Source organism: Pristiophorus japonicus, chromosome 5 (assembly GCF_044704955.1).
Source record: "Pristiophorus japonicus isolate sPriJap1 chromosome 5, sPriJap1.hap1, whole genome shotgun sequence".
Taxonomy (NCBI): Eukaryota; Metazoa; Chordata; class Chondrichthyes; family Pristiophoridae; genus Pristiophorus; species Pristiophorus japonicus.
Genome location: NC_091981.1, coordinates 272012498 through 272029923, shown reverse-complemented (window position 1 = coordinate 272029923; position 17426 = coordinate 272012498). Strand labels below are relative to the sequence as shown.

Below are 17426 nucleotides of genomic sequence, written 5' to 3'. Positions count from 1 at the left end.
GGGTAGAGCTGCAGAACACTAAAGGGCAAAAATCGTTAGTGGGAGTTGTGTACAGACCTCCAAACAGTAGTAGTGATGTTGGGGAGGGCATCACACAGGAAATTAGGAGTGCATGCAATAAAGGTGCAGCAGTTATAATGGGTGACTTTAATATGCACATAGATTGGGCTAGCCAAACTGGAAGCAATACGGTGGAGGAGGATTTCCTGGAATGCATAAGGGATGGTTTTCTAGACCAATATGTCGAGGAACCAACTAGGGGGGAGGCCATCTTAGACTGGGTGTTGTGTAATGAGAGAGGATTAATTAGCAATCTCATTGTGCGAGGCCCCTTGGGGAAGAGTGACCATAATATGGTGGAATTCTGCATTAGGATGGAGAATGAAACAGTTAATTCAGAGACCATGGTCCAGAACTTAAAGAAGGGTAACTTTGAAGGTATGAAGCATGAATTGGCTAAGATAGATTGGCTAATGATACTTAAGGGGTTGACTGTGGATGGGCAATGGCAGACATTTAGAGAACGCATGGATGAATTACAACAATTGTACATTCCTGTCTGGCGTAAAAATAAAAAAGGGAAGGTGGCTCAACCGTGGCTATCTAGGGAAATCAGGGATAGTATTAAAGCCAAGGAAGTGGCATACAAATTGGCCAGAAATAGCAGCGAACCTGGGGACTGGGAGAAATTTAGAACTCAGCAGAGGAGGACAAAGGGTTTGATTAGGGCAGGGAAAATGGAGTACGAGAAGAAGCTTGCAGGGAACATTAAGGCGGATTGCAAAAGTTTCTATAGGTATGTAAAGAGAAAAAGGTTAGTAAAGACAAACGTAGATCCCCTGCAGTCAGAATCAGGGGAAGTCATAACGGGGAACAAAGAAATGGCAGACCAATTGAACAAGTACTTTGGTTCAGTATTCACTAAGGAGGACACAAACAACCTTCCGGATATAAAAGTGGTCAGAGGGTCTATTAAGGAGGAGGAACTGAGGGAAATCTTTATTAGTCGGGAAATTGTGTTGGGGAAATTGATGGGATTGAAGGCCGATAAATCCCCAGGGCCTGATGGACTGCATCCCAGAGTACTTAAGGAGGTGGCCTTGGAAATAGCGGATGCATTGACAGTCATTTTCCAACATTCCATTGACTCTGGATCAGTTCCTATCGAGTGGAGGGTAGCCAATGTAACCCCACTTTTTAAAAAAGGAGGGAGAGAGAAAGCAGGGAATTATAGACCGGTCAGCCTGACCTCAGTAGTGGGTAAAATGATGGAATCAATTATTAAGGATGTCATAGCAGCGCATTTGGAAAATGGTGACATGATAGGTCCAAGTCAGCATGGATTTGTGAAAGGGAGATCATGCTTGACAAATCTTCTGGAATTTTTTGAGGATGTTTCCAATAAAGTGGACAAAGGAGTACCAGTTGATGTGGTATATTTGGACTTTCAGAAGGCTTTCGACAAGGTCCCACACAGGAGATTAATGTGCAAAGTTAAAGCACATGGGATTGGGGGTAGTGTGCTGACGTGGATTGAGAACTGGTTGTCAGACAGGAAGCAAAGAGTAGGAGTAAATGGGTACTTTTCGGAATGGCAGCCAGTGACTAGTGGGGTACCGCAGGGTTCTGTGCTGGGGCCCCAGCTGTTTACATTGTACATTAATGATTTAGACGAGGGGATTAAATGTAGTATCTCCAAATTTGCGGATGACACTAAGTTGGATGGCAGTGTGAGCTGCGAGGAGGATGCTATGAGGCTACAGAGTGACTTGGATAGGTTAGGTGAGTGGGCAAATGCGTGGCAGATGAGGTATAATGTGGATAAATGTGAGGTTATCCACTTTGGTGGTAAAAACAGAGAGACAGACTATTATCTGAATGGTGACAGATTAGGAAAAGGGAAGGTGCAACGAGACCTGGGTGTCATGGTACATCAGTCATTGAAGGTTGGCATGCAGGTACAGCAGGCGGTTAAGAAAGCAAATGGCATGTTGGCCTTCATAGCGAGGGGATTTGAGTACAGGGGCAGGGAGGTGTTGCTACAGTTGTACAGGGCCTTGGTGAGGCCACACCTGGAGTAGTGTGTACAGTTTTGGTCTCCTAACTTGAGGAAGGACATACTTGCTGTTGAGGGAGTGCAGCGAAGATTCACCAGACTGATTCCCGGGATGGTGGGACTGACCTATCAAGAAAGACTGAATCAACTGGGCTTGTATTCACTGGAGTTCAGAAGAGTGAGAGGGGACCTCATAGAAACGTTTAAAATTCTGACGGGTTTGGACAGGTTGGATGCAGGAAGAATGTTCCCAATGTTGGGGAAGTCCAGAACCAGGGGTCACAGTCTAAGGATAAGGGGTAAGCCATTTAGGACCGAGATAAGGAGAAACTTCTTCACCCAGAGAGTGGTGAACCTGTGGAATTCTCTACCACAGGAAGTAGTTGAGGCCAATTCACTAAATATATTCAAAAGGGAGTTAGATGAAGTCCTTACTACTCGGGGGATCAAGGGGTATGGCGTGAAAGCAGGAAGTGGGTACTGAAGTTTCATGTTCAGCCATGAACTCGTTGAATGGCGGTGCAGGCTAGAAGGGCTGAATGGCCTGCTCCTGCACCTATTGTCTATGTTTCTATGTTTCTATGTATAGGACTACTTAACAATGGAAATGAAGGCAAGAGACTTTTAGGATGTAACGAGCAAGGTGGATAAGGGGGAACCAGTGGATGTGGTGTATTTGGATTTCCAGAAGGCATTCAATAAGGTGCCACATAAGAGGTTACTGCACAAGATAAAAGCTCACGGGGTTGGGGGTAATATATTAGTATGGATTGAGGATTGGCTAACGAACAGAAAACAGAGAGTCGGGATAAATGGGTCATTTTCCGGTTGGCAAACAGTGACTAGTGGGGTGCCGCAGGGATTGGTGCTGGGTCCTCAACTATTTACAATCTATATTAATGACTTGAATGAAGGGACAGAGTGTAAGGTAGCCAAGTTTGCTGATGATACAAAGATGGGTGGGGAAAGCAAATTGTGAGGATGACAAAAATAATCTGCAAAGGGATATAGACAGTGAGTGGGCAAAAATTTGGCAGATGGAGTACAGGGCCCAAGTTTCGAGCCGCGCCTAGAATGGCGCAGTCCCGACCTGGACGCCCATTTTTCGCGCCACAAAGTGCGCCTAAAAAAAACTTCCAGATTCTCCAGCTCCCTGCAGGTCGTTTGCAGCTCGGCGCAGCGCAGCACGAGCAGTAGGGGGCGGAGCCAGGTCCCTGCGCTGAAAATAGTGCCGGGACCTCTGCACATGCACGCTGCAGTGGGCGCGCATGTGCAGTAGCTCCAAGCGCCCAAAACTGTGTGGGAGGGGCCGAAGCACACAGCCCCTAGCCCTGGCTGAATGGCCTCACTGGGGCTGCGTGGATCAGGCAGCACCTCCCACGCCCAGCTCCTGTTTCCACCCGACCCGACTCCCGCTCTCCCCCCCCCCACCCGGACCGGACCCCGACCCCCCGGACTGGACCCGACTCCCGCTTCCCCCGCCCCCAGTCCGGACCCGACCCCCGCTTCCCCCCCACCCCCGGACTGGATCCGACCTGACCTCCCTCTCCCCGACCCTCCCACCACCCTCCCGACCCGACCAAACGCCACCTACCTGTAAATCTGGTGCTGGGGACATTTCTCCCCCCCCCCCCCCCATCTCCTTTCCCCCCCCCCTCCCTTCTCCTCCCCCCTTCCCTCCCCCTCTTTCCCTCGCTGTCAGAAACACAGACACTGACAGACAGAGAGTGAGAGACACACACAGACAGAGATAGAGACACTGACAGAGACACACTGGGGGGGGCATCCCAGCACACTGTTGGAGGACTCCCAGTGCTGCAGTCGGTAAGTAGAAAATGTTTTATTTATTGATTTAAAAAAAAAATTCTTATTAATTTTTTTTGATTGATTTATTGATGTATTTATCATTTATTATTGATGATGGCTCTTTATTTGTAAAACTGAAGTGTTTAATGTTTGTAAACTTCCCTTTAAACCCCCCCCCCATTCCCTACGCCTGATTTGTAACCTACGCCTGATTTTCTAAAGTGTAGACAAGGTTTATTCGAGCGTATAAAAATCTTCACTTACTCCATTCTAAGTTAGTTTGGAGTAAGTTTTCACTGATGAAACTTTGAAAACAGGCGTAAGTGGCTGGACACGCCCCCTTTTGAAAAATTTCTGTTCCAAAGTGAAGCTGTTCTAACTGACTAGAACTGGAGCAAACTAAATGGCGATAATTCCGATTTCTAAGATACTCCGTTCTACACCAGTTGCTCCTAAAAATCAGGAGCAAATCATGTCGAAACTTGGGGCCATAATGTGGGAAAATGTGAGGTTATCCACTTTTGCAGAAATAATAGAAAAGCAAATTATAATTTAAATGGAGAAAAATTGATAAGTGCTGCAGTGCAGAGGGACTTGGGGGTCCTTGTGCATGAAATGCAAAAGGTTAGTATGCAGGTAATCAGAAAGGCAAATAGAATGTTGGCCTTTATTGCAAGAGGGATAGAGTATAAAAGCAGAGAAGTCCTGCTACAACTGTACAGGGTATTGGTGAGGACACACCTGGAGTACTGCGTACAGCTTTGGTCTCCGTATTTAAGGAAGGATAAACTTGCATTGGAAGCTGTTCAGAGGAGGTTCACTAGGTTGATTCCAGAGATGAGGGGGTTGACTTATGAAGATAGGTTGAGTAGGAGTTCAGAAGAATGAGGTGTGATTTTATTAAAACATATAAGATAATGAGGGGACTTGACAAGGTGGATGCAGAGAGGATAATTCCACTCTCAGGGGAAACAAAAACTAGGTGGCATATTCTCTGAATAAGGAGACACCCATTTAAAACTGAAATGAGGATAAATTTCTTCTGAGGGTTGTAAATCTATGGAATGCTTTGCCCCAGAGAGCTGTGGAGGCTGGGTCATTGAATATATTTAAGGCGGAGATAGACAGAATTTTGAGTGATAAGGGAGTACAGGGTTATGGGGAGTGGGCAGGGAAGTGGAGCTGAGTCCATGATCAGATCAGCCATGATCTTATTGAATGGCGGAGCAGGCTCGAAGGGCCAAATGGCTACTCCTGCTCCTATTATGTTCTGAGGAGGTTGTTTTCAAGAAAAAAAATTTAATGCAAAAAAAAAATTCTACTGAGCTATTCTGTCTGCTAAACAATATTCTCCCAGTTCTTCATATTAATATTTTAACCTTTTCAAATATTTGAAGAGCTCAACAATATAGCAGAATTAATTGAATATTTCTCTATGCAAATTACACCAAGCTGGTCCCTGAAATTGCTGTATAGGCACCTCAACGGATGACTCTGGTTTACCTGCAGACCAATTATACAAAATGAGATTGGCAGGATGAATACCATTTTCCAAAGCTCCCAGGTGAAGTCTAATTACTTTTGCAATTTCAGAACGATGTAGATTTAATAGACCTGAAGCGTCATTTTTTGGGGTATTGAAATTTTAGATGGGAGATATGTCAGCTTATACACACTCTAAACTACACACTAAATTCTGCTAGAATTGGCTGATGACAAAAGAGAGCCAGCAGCAGTTGGTGAGAGGGGAGCGACCTGTCAAAAGCCCAGCGGGAGATCGAGAGCCAGCAGCAGTTGGTGAGAGGGGAGCGACCTGTCAAAAGCCCAGCGGGAGATCGAGAGCCAGCGGCAGTTGGTGAGAGGGGAGCGACCTGTCAAAAGCCCAGCGGGAGATCGAGAGCCAGCGGCAGTTGGTGAGAGGGGAGCGACCTGTCAAAAGCCCAGCGGGAGATCGAGAGCCAGCAGCAGTTGGTGAGAGGGGAGCGACCTGTCAAAAGCCCAGCGGGAGATCGAGAGCCAGCGGCAGTTGGTGAGAGGGGAGCGACCTGTCAAAAGCCCAGCGGGAGATCGAGAGCCAGCGGCAGTTGGTGAGAGGGGAGCGACCTGTCAAAAGCCCAGCGGGAGATCGAGAGCCAGCGGCAGTTGGTGAGAGGGGAGCGACCTATCAAAAGCCCAGCAGGAGATCGAGAGCCAGCGTACCGGTGCAGCTACAGCGGGAGAGAAAGCAAAATAGAAGTAGAAAGTAATCAAAAAGTGACGTCACAGCCAATGGGGTAAGTGATTGGCTGGTGATTGGTGAGTAGCTTTTCTTTTATTTTTATATCAGTAAGTGAACTATAACATTGTTATTACCAATTTAAGGGTATCTAAGGTTAAGACATGGCAGGAGAGCTCGGTCATGTGATATGCTCCTCCTGTACCATGTGGGAACTCGGGGACACTTCCGGTGTCCCTGACGACTACGTGTGTGGGAAGTGTATCCGCCTCGAGCTCTTGACGGTCCGCGTTGCGGAATTGGAGCTGAAGGTGGATTCACTCTGGAGCATCCACGATGCTGAGAATGACGTGAGTATCACGTGTAGTGAGTTGGTCGTACCGCAGGAGAAGGGTCCACAGCCAGATAGGGAATGGAAGACCAGCAGGAAGAGCAGTGCAAGAAAGATAGTGCAGGAGTCCCCTGTGGTCATCCCCCTGCAAAACAGATACACTGCTTTGAGTACTGTTGGGGAGGATGACTCATCAGGGGAGGGCAGCAGCAGCCAAGTTCATGGCACCGTAGGTGGCTCTGCTGCAAAGGAGGGCAGGAAAAAGAGTGGGAGCGCGATAGTGATAGGGGATTCGATGGTGAGGGGAATAGATAGGCGTTTCTGCGGACGCAACCGAGACTCCAGGATGGTATGTTGCCTCCCTGGTGCAAGGGTCAAGGATGTCTCGGAGCGGGTGCAGGACATTCTGAAATGGGAGGGAGAACAGCCAGTTGTCGTGGTGCACATTGGTACCAACGACATAGGTAAAAAAAGGGATGAGGTCCTACGAAAAGAATTTAAGGAGCTAGGAGCTAAATTAAAAAGTAGGACCTCAAAAGTAGTAATCTCGGGATTGCTACCAGTGCCACGTGCTAGTCAGAGTAGGAATCGCAGGATAGCGCAGATGAATACATGGCTTGAGCAGTGGTGCAGCAGGGAGGGATTCAAATTCTTGGGGCATTGGAACCGGTTCTGGGGGAGGTGGGACCAGTACAAACCGGACGGTCTGCACCTGGGCAGGTCCGGAACCAATGTCCTAGGGGGAGTGTTTGCTAGTGCTGTTGGGGAGAAGTTAAACTAATATTGCAGGGGGATGGGAACCTATACAGGGAGACAGAGGGAGACAAAAAGGAGGCAAAAGCAAAAGACAGAAAGGAGATGAGGAAAAGTGGAGGGCAGAGAAACCCAAGGCAAAGAACAAAAAGGGCCACTGTACAGCAAAATTCTAAAAGGACAAAGGGTGTTAAAAAAGCAAGCCTGAAGGCTTTGTGTCTTAATGCAAGGAGTATCCGCAATAAGGTGGATGAATTAATTGTGCAAATAGATGTTAACAAATATGATGTGATTGGGATTACGGAGACGTGGCTCCAGGATGATCAGGGCTGGGAACTCAACATCCAGGGGTATTCAACATTCAGGAAGGATAGAATAAAAGGAAAAGGAGGTGGGGTAGCATTGCTGGTTAAAGAGGAGATTAATGCAATAGTTAGGAAAGACATTAGCTTGGATGATGTGGAATCTATATGGGTAGAGCTGCAGAACACTAAAGGGCAAAAATCGTTAGTGGGAGTTGTGTACAGACCTCCAAACAGTAGTAGTGATGTTGGGGAGGGCATCAAACAGGAAATTAGGAGTGCATGCAATAAAGGTGCAGCAGTTATAATGGGTGACTTTAATATGCACATAGATTGGGCTAGCCAAACTGGAAGCAATACGGTGGAGGAGGATTTCCTGGAATGCATAAGGGATGGTTTTCTAGACCAATATGTCGAGGAACCAACTAGGGGGGAGGCCATCTTAGACTGGGTGTTGTGTAATGAGAGAGGATTAATTAGCAATCTCATTGTGCGGGGCCCCTTGGGGAAGAGTGACCATAATATGGTGGAATTCTGCATTAGGATGGAGAATGAAACAGTTAATTCAGAGACCATGGTCCAGAACTTAAAGAAGGGTAACTTTGAAGGTATGAGGCATGAATTGGCTAAGATAGATTGGCTAATGATACTTAAGGGGTTGACTGTGGATGGGCAATGGCAGACATTTAGAGAACGCATGGATGAATTACAACAATTGTACATTCCTGTCTGGCGTAAAAATAAAAAAGGGAAGGTGGCTCAACCGTGGCTATCTAGGGAAATCAGGGATAGTATTAAAGCCAAGGAAGTGGCATACAAATTGGCCAGAAATAGCAGCGAACCTGGGGACTGGGAGAAATTTAGAACTCAGCAGAGGAGGACAAAGGGTTTGATTAGGGCAGGGAAAATGGAGTACGAGAAGAAGCTTGCAGGGAACATTAAGGCGGATTGCAAAAGTTTCTATAGGTATGTAAAGAGAAAGAGGTTAGTAAAGACAAACGTAGGTCCCCTGCAGTCAGAATCAGGGGAAGTCATAACGGGGAACAAAGAAATGGCAGACCAATTGAACAAGTACTTTGGTTCAGTATTCACTAAGGAGGACACATACAACCTTCCGGATATAAAAGTGGTCAGAGGGTCTATTAAGGAGGAGGAACTGAGGGAAATCTTTATTAGTCGGGAAATTGTGTTGGGGAAATTGATGGGATTGAAGGCTGATAAATCCCCAGGGCCTGATGGACTGCATCCCAGAGTACTTAAGGAGGTGGCCTTGGAAATAGCGGATGCATTGACAGTCATTTTCCAACATTCCATTGACTCTGGATCAGTTCCTATCGAGTGGAGGGTAGCCAATGTAACCCCACTTTTTAAAAAAGGAGGGAGAGAGAAAGCAGGGAATTATAGACCGGTCAGCCTGACCTCAGTAGTGGGTAAAATGATGGAATCAATTATTAAGGATGTCATAGCAGTGCATTTGGAAAATGGTGACATGATAGGTCCAAGTCAGCATGGATTTGTAAAAGGGAGATCATGCTTGACAAATCTTCTGGAATTTTTTGAGGATGTTTCCAATAAAGTGGACAAAGGAGTACCAGTTGATGTGGTATATTTGGACTTTCAGAAGGCTTTCGACAAGGTCCCACACAGGAGATTAATGTGCAAAGTTAAAGCACATGGGATTGGGGGTAGTGTGCTGACGTGGATTGAGAACTGGTTGTCAGACAGGAAGCAAAGAGTAGGAGTAAATGGGTACTTTTCGGAATGGCAGGCAGTGACTAGTGGGGTACCGCAGGGTTCTGTGCTGGGGCCCCAGCTGTTTACATTGTACATTAATGATTTAGACGAGGGGATTAAATGTAGTATCTCCAAATTTGCGGATGACACTAAGTTGGGTGGCAGTGTGAGCTGCGAGGAGGATGCTATGAGGCTACAGAGTGACTTGGATAGGTTAGGTGAGTGGGCAAATGCGTGGCAGATGAGGTATAATGTGGATAAATGTGAGGTTATCCACTTTGGTGGTAAAAACAGAGAGCCAGACTATTATCTGAATGGTGACAGATTAGGAAAAGGGAAGGTGCAACGAGACCTGGGTGTCATGGTACATCAGTCATTGAAGGTTGGCATGCAGGTACAGCAGGCGGTTAAGAAAGCAAATGGCATGTTGGCCTTCATAGCGAGGGGATTTGAGTACAGGGGCAGGGAGGTGTTGCTACAGTTGTACAGGGCCTTGGTGAGGCCACACCTGGAGTAGTGTGTACAGTTTTGGTCTCCTAACTTGAGGAAGGACATACTTGCTGTTGAGGGAGTGCAGCGAAGATTCACCAGACTGATTCCCGGGATGGTGGGACTGACCTATCAAGAAAGACTGAATCAACTGGGCTTGTATTCACTGGAGTTCAGAAGAGTGAGAGGGGACCTCATAGAAACGTTTAAAATTCTGACGGGTTTGGACAGGTTGGATGCAGGAAGAATGTTCCCAATGTTGGGGAAGTCCAGAACCAGGGGTCACAGTCTAAGGATAAGGGGTAAGCCATTTAGGACCGAGATAAGGAGAAACTTCTTCACCCAGAGAGTGGTGAACCTGTGGAATTCTCTACCACAGGAAGTAGTTGAGGCCAATTCACTAAATATATTCAAAAGGGAGTTAGATGAAGTCCTTACTACTCGGGGGATCAAGGGGTATGGCGTGAAAGCAGGAAGTGGGTACTGAAGTTTCATGTTCAGCCATGAACTCGTTGAATGGCGGTGCAGGCTAGAAAGGCTGAATGGCCTGCTCCTGCACCTATTTTCTATGTTTCTATGATTGGCTAACTAACAGAAAACAGAGAGTCAGGATAAATGGCTCATTTTCGGGTTGGCAATCAGTAACCAGTGGGGTGCCGCAGGGATCAGTGCTGGAACCCCAACTACGATGGCAGAACAGGAGTTTTAGAAAGAAGAGACACACAGAATACAGCTACCACAAAGAAGATAACTAACTACGAGATACCATTCTACTAGAGTTTCGAGCACAGCTCTGTTCAAGGAGGCAGGATTTCTGTCTCCTATTACCAAATGACCTGCAAGTGTTGCACTTCCTCCTTTTTTGATTTTTCCCAACAGACCAATTGCTATAAAAGAGCAAATTGTCCTGAGCAATGCTGGTGATCTGCTAATACAGTTAGCTTTAAGTACAACGCTGAATTGCAACAAAACTTTTGAAAATTAATAGTTCTAACTGTTTCCTTTATAATGCACGTTCTCCTCCTTTGGTGGTTTCTACCTCCACACCTCATCATAGAAACATAGAAAATAGGTGCAGGAGCAGGCCATTCGGCCCTTCAAGCCTGCACCACCATTCAATAAAATCATGGCTGATCATTCACCTCAGTATCCCTTTCCTGCTTTCTCTCCATACCCCTTGACCCCTTTAGCCGTAAGGGCCACATCCAACTCCCTTTTGAATATATCCAACAAACTGCCATCAACAACTCTCTGCGGTGGAGAATTCCACAGGTTAACAACTCTCTGGGTGAAAAAGTTTCTCCTCATCTCGGTCCTAAATGGCTTACCCCTTATCCTTAGACTGTGTCCCCTGGTTCTGGACTTCCCCAATATCGGGAACATTCTTCCTACATCTAACCTATCCAGTCAGAATTTTATATGTTTCTATGAGATCCCCTCTCATCCTTCAGATGAGAAGTTACAAGTGTCTCAATGGATACGGATAGTGCCAATCAATGGGGTATTGCAAAAAAAACACAACGATGCAAGTGACTGAGAAAAGTTCAAAACAATGCTGAGGGATACCAACACTACAGTTATACAGTCAGCCATGGCTCAGTGGGGAGCACTCTTGCCTCTGAGTCAGAAGGTTGTGGGTTCAAGTCACTCACCAGAAACTTGAGCACAAAAATCTAGGCTGACACTCCAGTGCAGTGCTGAGGGAGTGCTGCACTATCGGAGGTGCCGTCTTTCAGATGAGACGTTAAGCCGCGGCCTCATCTGCTCTCTCTCAGTGGATGCAGAAGACCCCATATGTAACTATTTCAAAGAAGAGCAGGGGAGTTATTATCCATGGTGTTTTGGCCAATATTTATCCCTGGCCAAAACACCATGGATAATAAACTCCCCTGCAAAGTGGCTGCCGCATTTCCCAAATTACAACAGTGACTACACTTCAAAAATTACTTTATAAAGTGCTTTGGAACGCCCTGAGGTCGTGAAAGTTGCTATATAAATGCAAGACTTTCTTTGTCATTACTGTGCTGAAGCAAAGCAGTTTAGAGTGCACAATGATGCAAAAAGTACCAGCACAACCCAAGGTAAATGCAGAAAATGCTGGAAATACTCAGCAGGCCAGGCAGCATCTGTGGAGAGAAAGAGTTCATGTTTCAGGTCGATGAGCTTACATCAGTTCTGACAAAAGGTTACCAACCTGAAACGTTAACTCTGTGTTTCTCTCTCCACAAATGCTGCCCGACCTGCTGAGTAATTCCAGCATTTACTGTTTTTATTTCAGATTTCCAGCTTCCGCAGCTTTTGTACTAGTACAACCCAAGAGTAAGGTTCCAACCTGGCTCCGGAAAATATAAAACTAAGAGCTGCCAGACTCCCTCAGGGAGGCCATCTCAAACTTTTAGGGCAGACATTTTGTGGAACACAACCCCAGGTCAGTATGAAGCAGAGTTTAAAGCAATCTGTTGGGCACTCTATAAACTTACTGAACGTCAGGAGAACCGACCATGTGTTCTGGCCCAATATTTCAAAATTGCCACTGGAGGATGGAGCTCTGACCATGCATGTTGCTATTCTCTTGAAGCTCTCTCCTGGAGCATAGAGAATGATTCATAGTTTGCAACACAGCGCAAGTATTGCTGTTTGCACTTTGCAATCTGCATCTATTAGTCTCAAAATGTAGCCGCTGATATGTGCTTTGCAGATATGCCCATTAATATTGCTTAATAATTTTTTTAATTTACAGAAAAGAAAAAGTCTCAGGAACAATTCCAAACCTGAAGGGAAGTTGAAATCTGCCGAATACTATTCTCACTGAACTAAAGCCTCATCATCGATAGAGACAGGCGATACACAATATTAATGAGACATTAAGATTTTGCTTGGGATGTGTTTACAATACTGTCTATTTAAGGCGCAGAATTATTGGGTTTCTCACATCAGAAAGCATTGGAAAACTATGGGAAAGAACAAATCTCCAATGCTGCCAGTAAAACAACGCCCACGACCCAGTGGAACCCAAATTGCAATATCTTTGGCAACATTGACTGTGGCTTCCAGGTTCGACCTCTGGTACAATCTGATTATTATAGGGTAGAAGCTCTGATCAGCAAAGCACATGTACCAATAGTCGTCCTGGTTAATCCTTGCCACTGGACCAAGACCTGGCTCTGTCAAGCCCGTGTGGTGGCTGGTGTGCAACGGCCACAGACGTTAAAAAAATCCTCGAACATCCTTCAACATGCAGTTCGCAACCTGAAACACCTGTGAACTCATCCCATTTTGGTGGAAGCAAGTCATCCTCGATACGAGGGACCGCCTAAGACGACATGTACCAATGCTTAATGTATTCATATCAGATTCATGCTTCCACTATTTGCACGCAGGCGTTAACCAGTTTATTTTAAATGGGCCAATACTTGCGCGTAGCAACACATACTGGAACGTAGTATTAAGCGTTGAGATGTTATCTTCGCCAATTGTAAATTCTACCCTCTGATTTTATTTTGGGCTGTGTGTATTACTATCGTGATTACCTCAACTCTGGAGTGGCAGAAAGAGTTCTGAAATCAGTAAGTCTGTACTTACCTATAAATTTTTGACTTTTAAAGCTCTCCTCTAACCACTCGGGAGTGACTATGTGATTTACAATAGAGATAGCGGTCAGGAACTTCACCGTACGGGTCACCTTACTGGCTACCAGATGAGTACATTTCTGAGCAGAGTCAGCAACTTCACCGCCAAGAACATAGAGTTTCTGAGAAAGAAGGGAAAATAAAGCTTTTAATAAAAAACAAAGTTGCACAAGTTCCGAAAACCTTCGAAAAAAATGAGGACATTTTCTCCATGAGATGCTGCCATCTTTGGTCTATAAATGTATTTAAAAAAACAAATACTTCTATTGTGTACAAATTTGCCATCATCACTCCCTTCTTAAAAAGGTCATTGTTAATCCTTCCATCAGCTCCAATGACCACCTTATCGCTGACCTCTTTAAGGTACTTGAATCCATCATCTCCACCCAACTCTGTGGCTACACTCCAACCACACATTGTTCAAACTCCTCAGAGAGGTAAGGAGTGGTTCCCATCTTGCCCAGCACTGAGCGTGACCTGGTTAAAGTCACCAATGACATCCCAGGTGACTACAATTGTGCATTAGCCCTCTCTTTGGCTTTCCATGCAGTCAATAGCTCCAACTTCTACTGCCTTTTCTTGGTTGTTCCCCTCTTTGGCACTGGCCCATCACAGTTCCACAACACAACCAGAGTGTTCCAATGGGTTCTCCGCCTGTGCCTTCAGCTTGCCCTAAAGCTTTGCCTGAATGTCTCTCCTATTCCTTATTGGCACAATGCCACTCGGTGACATTATCTCCAAGTACTGTGCCAGCTTTACTTCTCCATCGCCCCTGGCTCCAAGACAAAGTCATGTGTGAGCAGGACATCTTATTTTGGATCATACAGCACTGAAGGAGGCCATTCAGCCCATCTTCTCAGGGTAACTAGGGGTGGCCAATAAATGCTGGCCTTGCCAGCAATGCCGGCATCCCAAGAATGAATGAAAAACAGCTCATCACTGGCCCCAGATAATACTTTAAACCACATCTTTGTAAGTCAGGATCCACAACAGCATCCTGGGGGGGTCCCATCGGTTATTGGATTTCTGACCATTTCATCAAATTTTTATACTTTCTGCATTTGTTGCTGTACCAGCACACGATTTCTGTTGCTGTGTACCAAGGAGATATTTCCTATAACGACAGGACTGCATTCATTTGGATAACTGAACAATCCTTTGAAAAGCTAGATAGGGAGCCTCTGGGATTGTCTCAACATTGCCTGAACTCCAACGCACCCAGAACTCTGCCACTTGTATCCTACTACATCATTTCTATCCTCAACGACCCCCATTAATTAGCTTGTCTCCCTCCAGCACATCCAACTTCTGACCTCAACGACCCCCATTAGCTTGTCTCCCTACAGCACATCCAACTTCAAAATCCTTTTTTCCATTTTCAAATGCCTCTACCCTACCTATGCAGTTTTCTACAACCTTCGTCATCATCATCATAGGCAGCCTGTCGAAATCAAGGAAGACTTGCTTCCACTCTAAAAATGAGTTTTTAGGTGACTGAACAGTCCAATATGGGAATTACAGTCCCCGTCACAAGTGGGACAGACAGTGGTTGAAGGAAAGGGTGGGTGGGATTGGTTACACACACGCTCCTTCTGCTGCCTGCTCTTGGTTTCTGCATGCTCTCGGCGATGAGACTCGAGGTGCTCAGCGCCTTCCGGATGCACTTCCTCCACTTAGGGCTGATTTTGGCCAGGGACTCCCAGGTGTCGGTGGGGATGTTGCATTTTATCAAGGAGGCTTTGAGGGTGTCCTTGAAATGTTTCCTCTGCCCACCTTGGGCTCGCTTGCCGTGCAGGAGTTCAGAGTAGAGCGTTTGCTTTGGGAGTCTTGTGTCAGGCATGCGAACAATGTGGCCCGCCCAGCGGAGCCGGTCGAGTGTGGTCAGTGCTTCGATGCTGGGGATTTTGGCCTGGGCGAGGATGCTAATGTTGGTTACAACCTTCCGTTGGTTACATACAACCTTATGTACCATCGAGCCAACTGTGCATCCACCCGCCCCTCCAATCCTGTCTATTGTTAGCTTTCCAGGAATCATGTCCCGACATTCTGGAGTTCTCTACCAATGCCCCTCCACTTTGCCACCTTCTCAGAATCTACTTCCCCAGCCAAACCTTTTTGCCAGCTCTTTCAAATCCTCCCTGGGTCTCTTCTCATCCCCACCGCATCTGGTAAAGCACTTGGGACATCTAGCTACATGACTGGTGTTATAAGAGCACAACTTTTCAGTCACCGCTGACACTCAGTATCAATGCTTTTGTCGCTTATCCTCCACCCCTCTCCCAATTCAGAGTGGACGCTCGGGCTTTTTGACAAAGGGATGGAAATCTGAGCGCACCACACATTTAACTTTCATCGCCGGTTGAAAAGAGAAGGTAATAGTGAATCTGCAGCTTTCCTGACACAACCTGCCCGATTATCTTTTCCACTGAAGTCAATAGGAAAGAAAATTGGGCAAAGTGGAAAATGGTCTGCCGATTCGCTATCACTCGTTTCTCCCCAGGCGATAAAAGTAAAATAAAAAAAAGGAGCCCTTTAAATGTTTAGCACAGATTTCAAGTCAAGGCTGCCAAGCTATTTGGTAGCTGAGCTAAATACGCCTCACAGTATTATATAAAACAACAAATGAAATACAAGGCAAAAAGGAAGGTTACCTTTATATACTGCTGAACTTGTGCAGGCTCAAATCCCGTGAACAGTACGGCTGGTGTGGATTCTGGTGGAAGCTTTTTTGATGGGAGTGGCAAATCCTCAATCCTGATTAAACAGATGACTTGCCGAGTCAGAAAATGTGACCATATTGATGGGAAAACGTACAAAAACCATCAAGTGCATCCATCCCTCCCGCCCCAATGTCTTAAGACCTCTTCTTTTTCTCTCTCTTGAAGGCATTGAATACTGCTAAAGTTACATGAGGAGACTGCTGGGCTATTTGGGGCGGGAGAGAAATCACAGCCCAGCTTGATAATGTTCTGATCCAATGCTCAGACATGTACACTTTGAACAGGGGTTAGTGGATGACAATTAAGAGTGAAAACCATGACTGATTTTTCTGCTCCTTAACGCAGAAGCTACATACCACCACCCTGGCTTCAGCACAGGGAACGTCTTGGTCTGTAAGGTTCATTTCCTTTTATCAGCTGAGCCATTAGGAATTAGAAGTATAATTGGAAAATAAATCACGAGTAATTCCAGAGGATCTGGCAATTGCAAAAGAAATTTCACATCTCCATCCCCCACCCCCTCTGCATTTTATAAATATTCAGCCCAAGTTTACCCACGTAAAAGAACTGCAAAATGTAAGTTCTATTGAAAAATCCATTGCTTTGATAATGAGATTTGTACAAGCCCTCGTCTGCTTTTCTTTCAGAAAATCGACAGAGAATGCAAATGACTCTTCAAACAGTGACTGTAATGATGGTTTACTCTTCAACAGCTGTGGTCACAGTGAATTGGAGCTCTAATACATGATCTCATGAAGCTGTAGGACAGACTCTCACTCGAAATTTCCCAGTCGGCTCTCAATATCAGCAGTCAGTCGTGGGCAGGGCCGCAGGTTTCTGGTGACTGAGCAAGCCAAAAGCTGAAGGACAGTCACCCTGCATCACTTGTGTGCCACCTCCTCCCCTCGAAAAGTGGCCTAGTATGCAGCCACTCAAGCAGATCCCCAGCAGTAGGTTGCCTATCCAACCTTCTTAGCGAAGGGTGATATTTATTACTCGAATCCAAGAAAGGGGAACAAATACCCGACATCCAACAAGTGTACCCCAGAGTTCAGTACTCAGATCACTGCTGTTTTTGATCGATATGACTTGGAGGTACAAGGCACAATTTAGAATTTTGCAGATGACACGAAACTTGGAAGTGCAGCAAAGTGAGGAAGATGGTGAAAGACTTCAAGAGAACACAGACATGCTGGTGCAATGGGCGTACAACATGGCAGATGAAGTTCAACACCAGAAAGGGTGATGTGATACATTTTGGTAGGAATAATAAGCAAAAGATACAAGCTAAATGGTACAATTTTAAAAGGGTTGCAAGAACAGAGAGACTTGAAGATATTTGTGCGCAAACCTTTGTTAAGCAGTTAATAAAGCATTGGGATCCTGGGCTT

General features: G+C 45.8%; 1 protein-coding gene across 1 annotated transcript in view; it reads right to left on the bottom strand.

Moving 5' to 3' along the window:
- Positions 1-17426, bottom strand: part of paxip1 (PAX interacting (with transcription-activation domain) protein 1) — an 84508-nt gene that overhangs the window by 12733 nt on the left and 54349 nt on the right. Inside the window, exons 10-11 of the mRNA XM_070880251.1 lie at positions 15967-16069; positions 13269-13437 (exon numbers count right to left, since the gene is read on the bottom strand). Of these exons, the coding sequence (XP_070736352.1) occupies positions 13269-13437; positions 15967-16069 (272 nt within the window). The remainder of the gene's footprint in view (positions 1-13268; positions 13438-15966; positions 16070-17426) is intronic.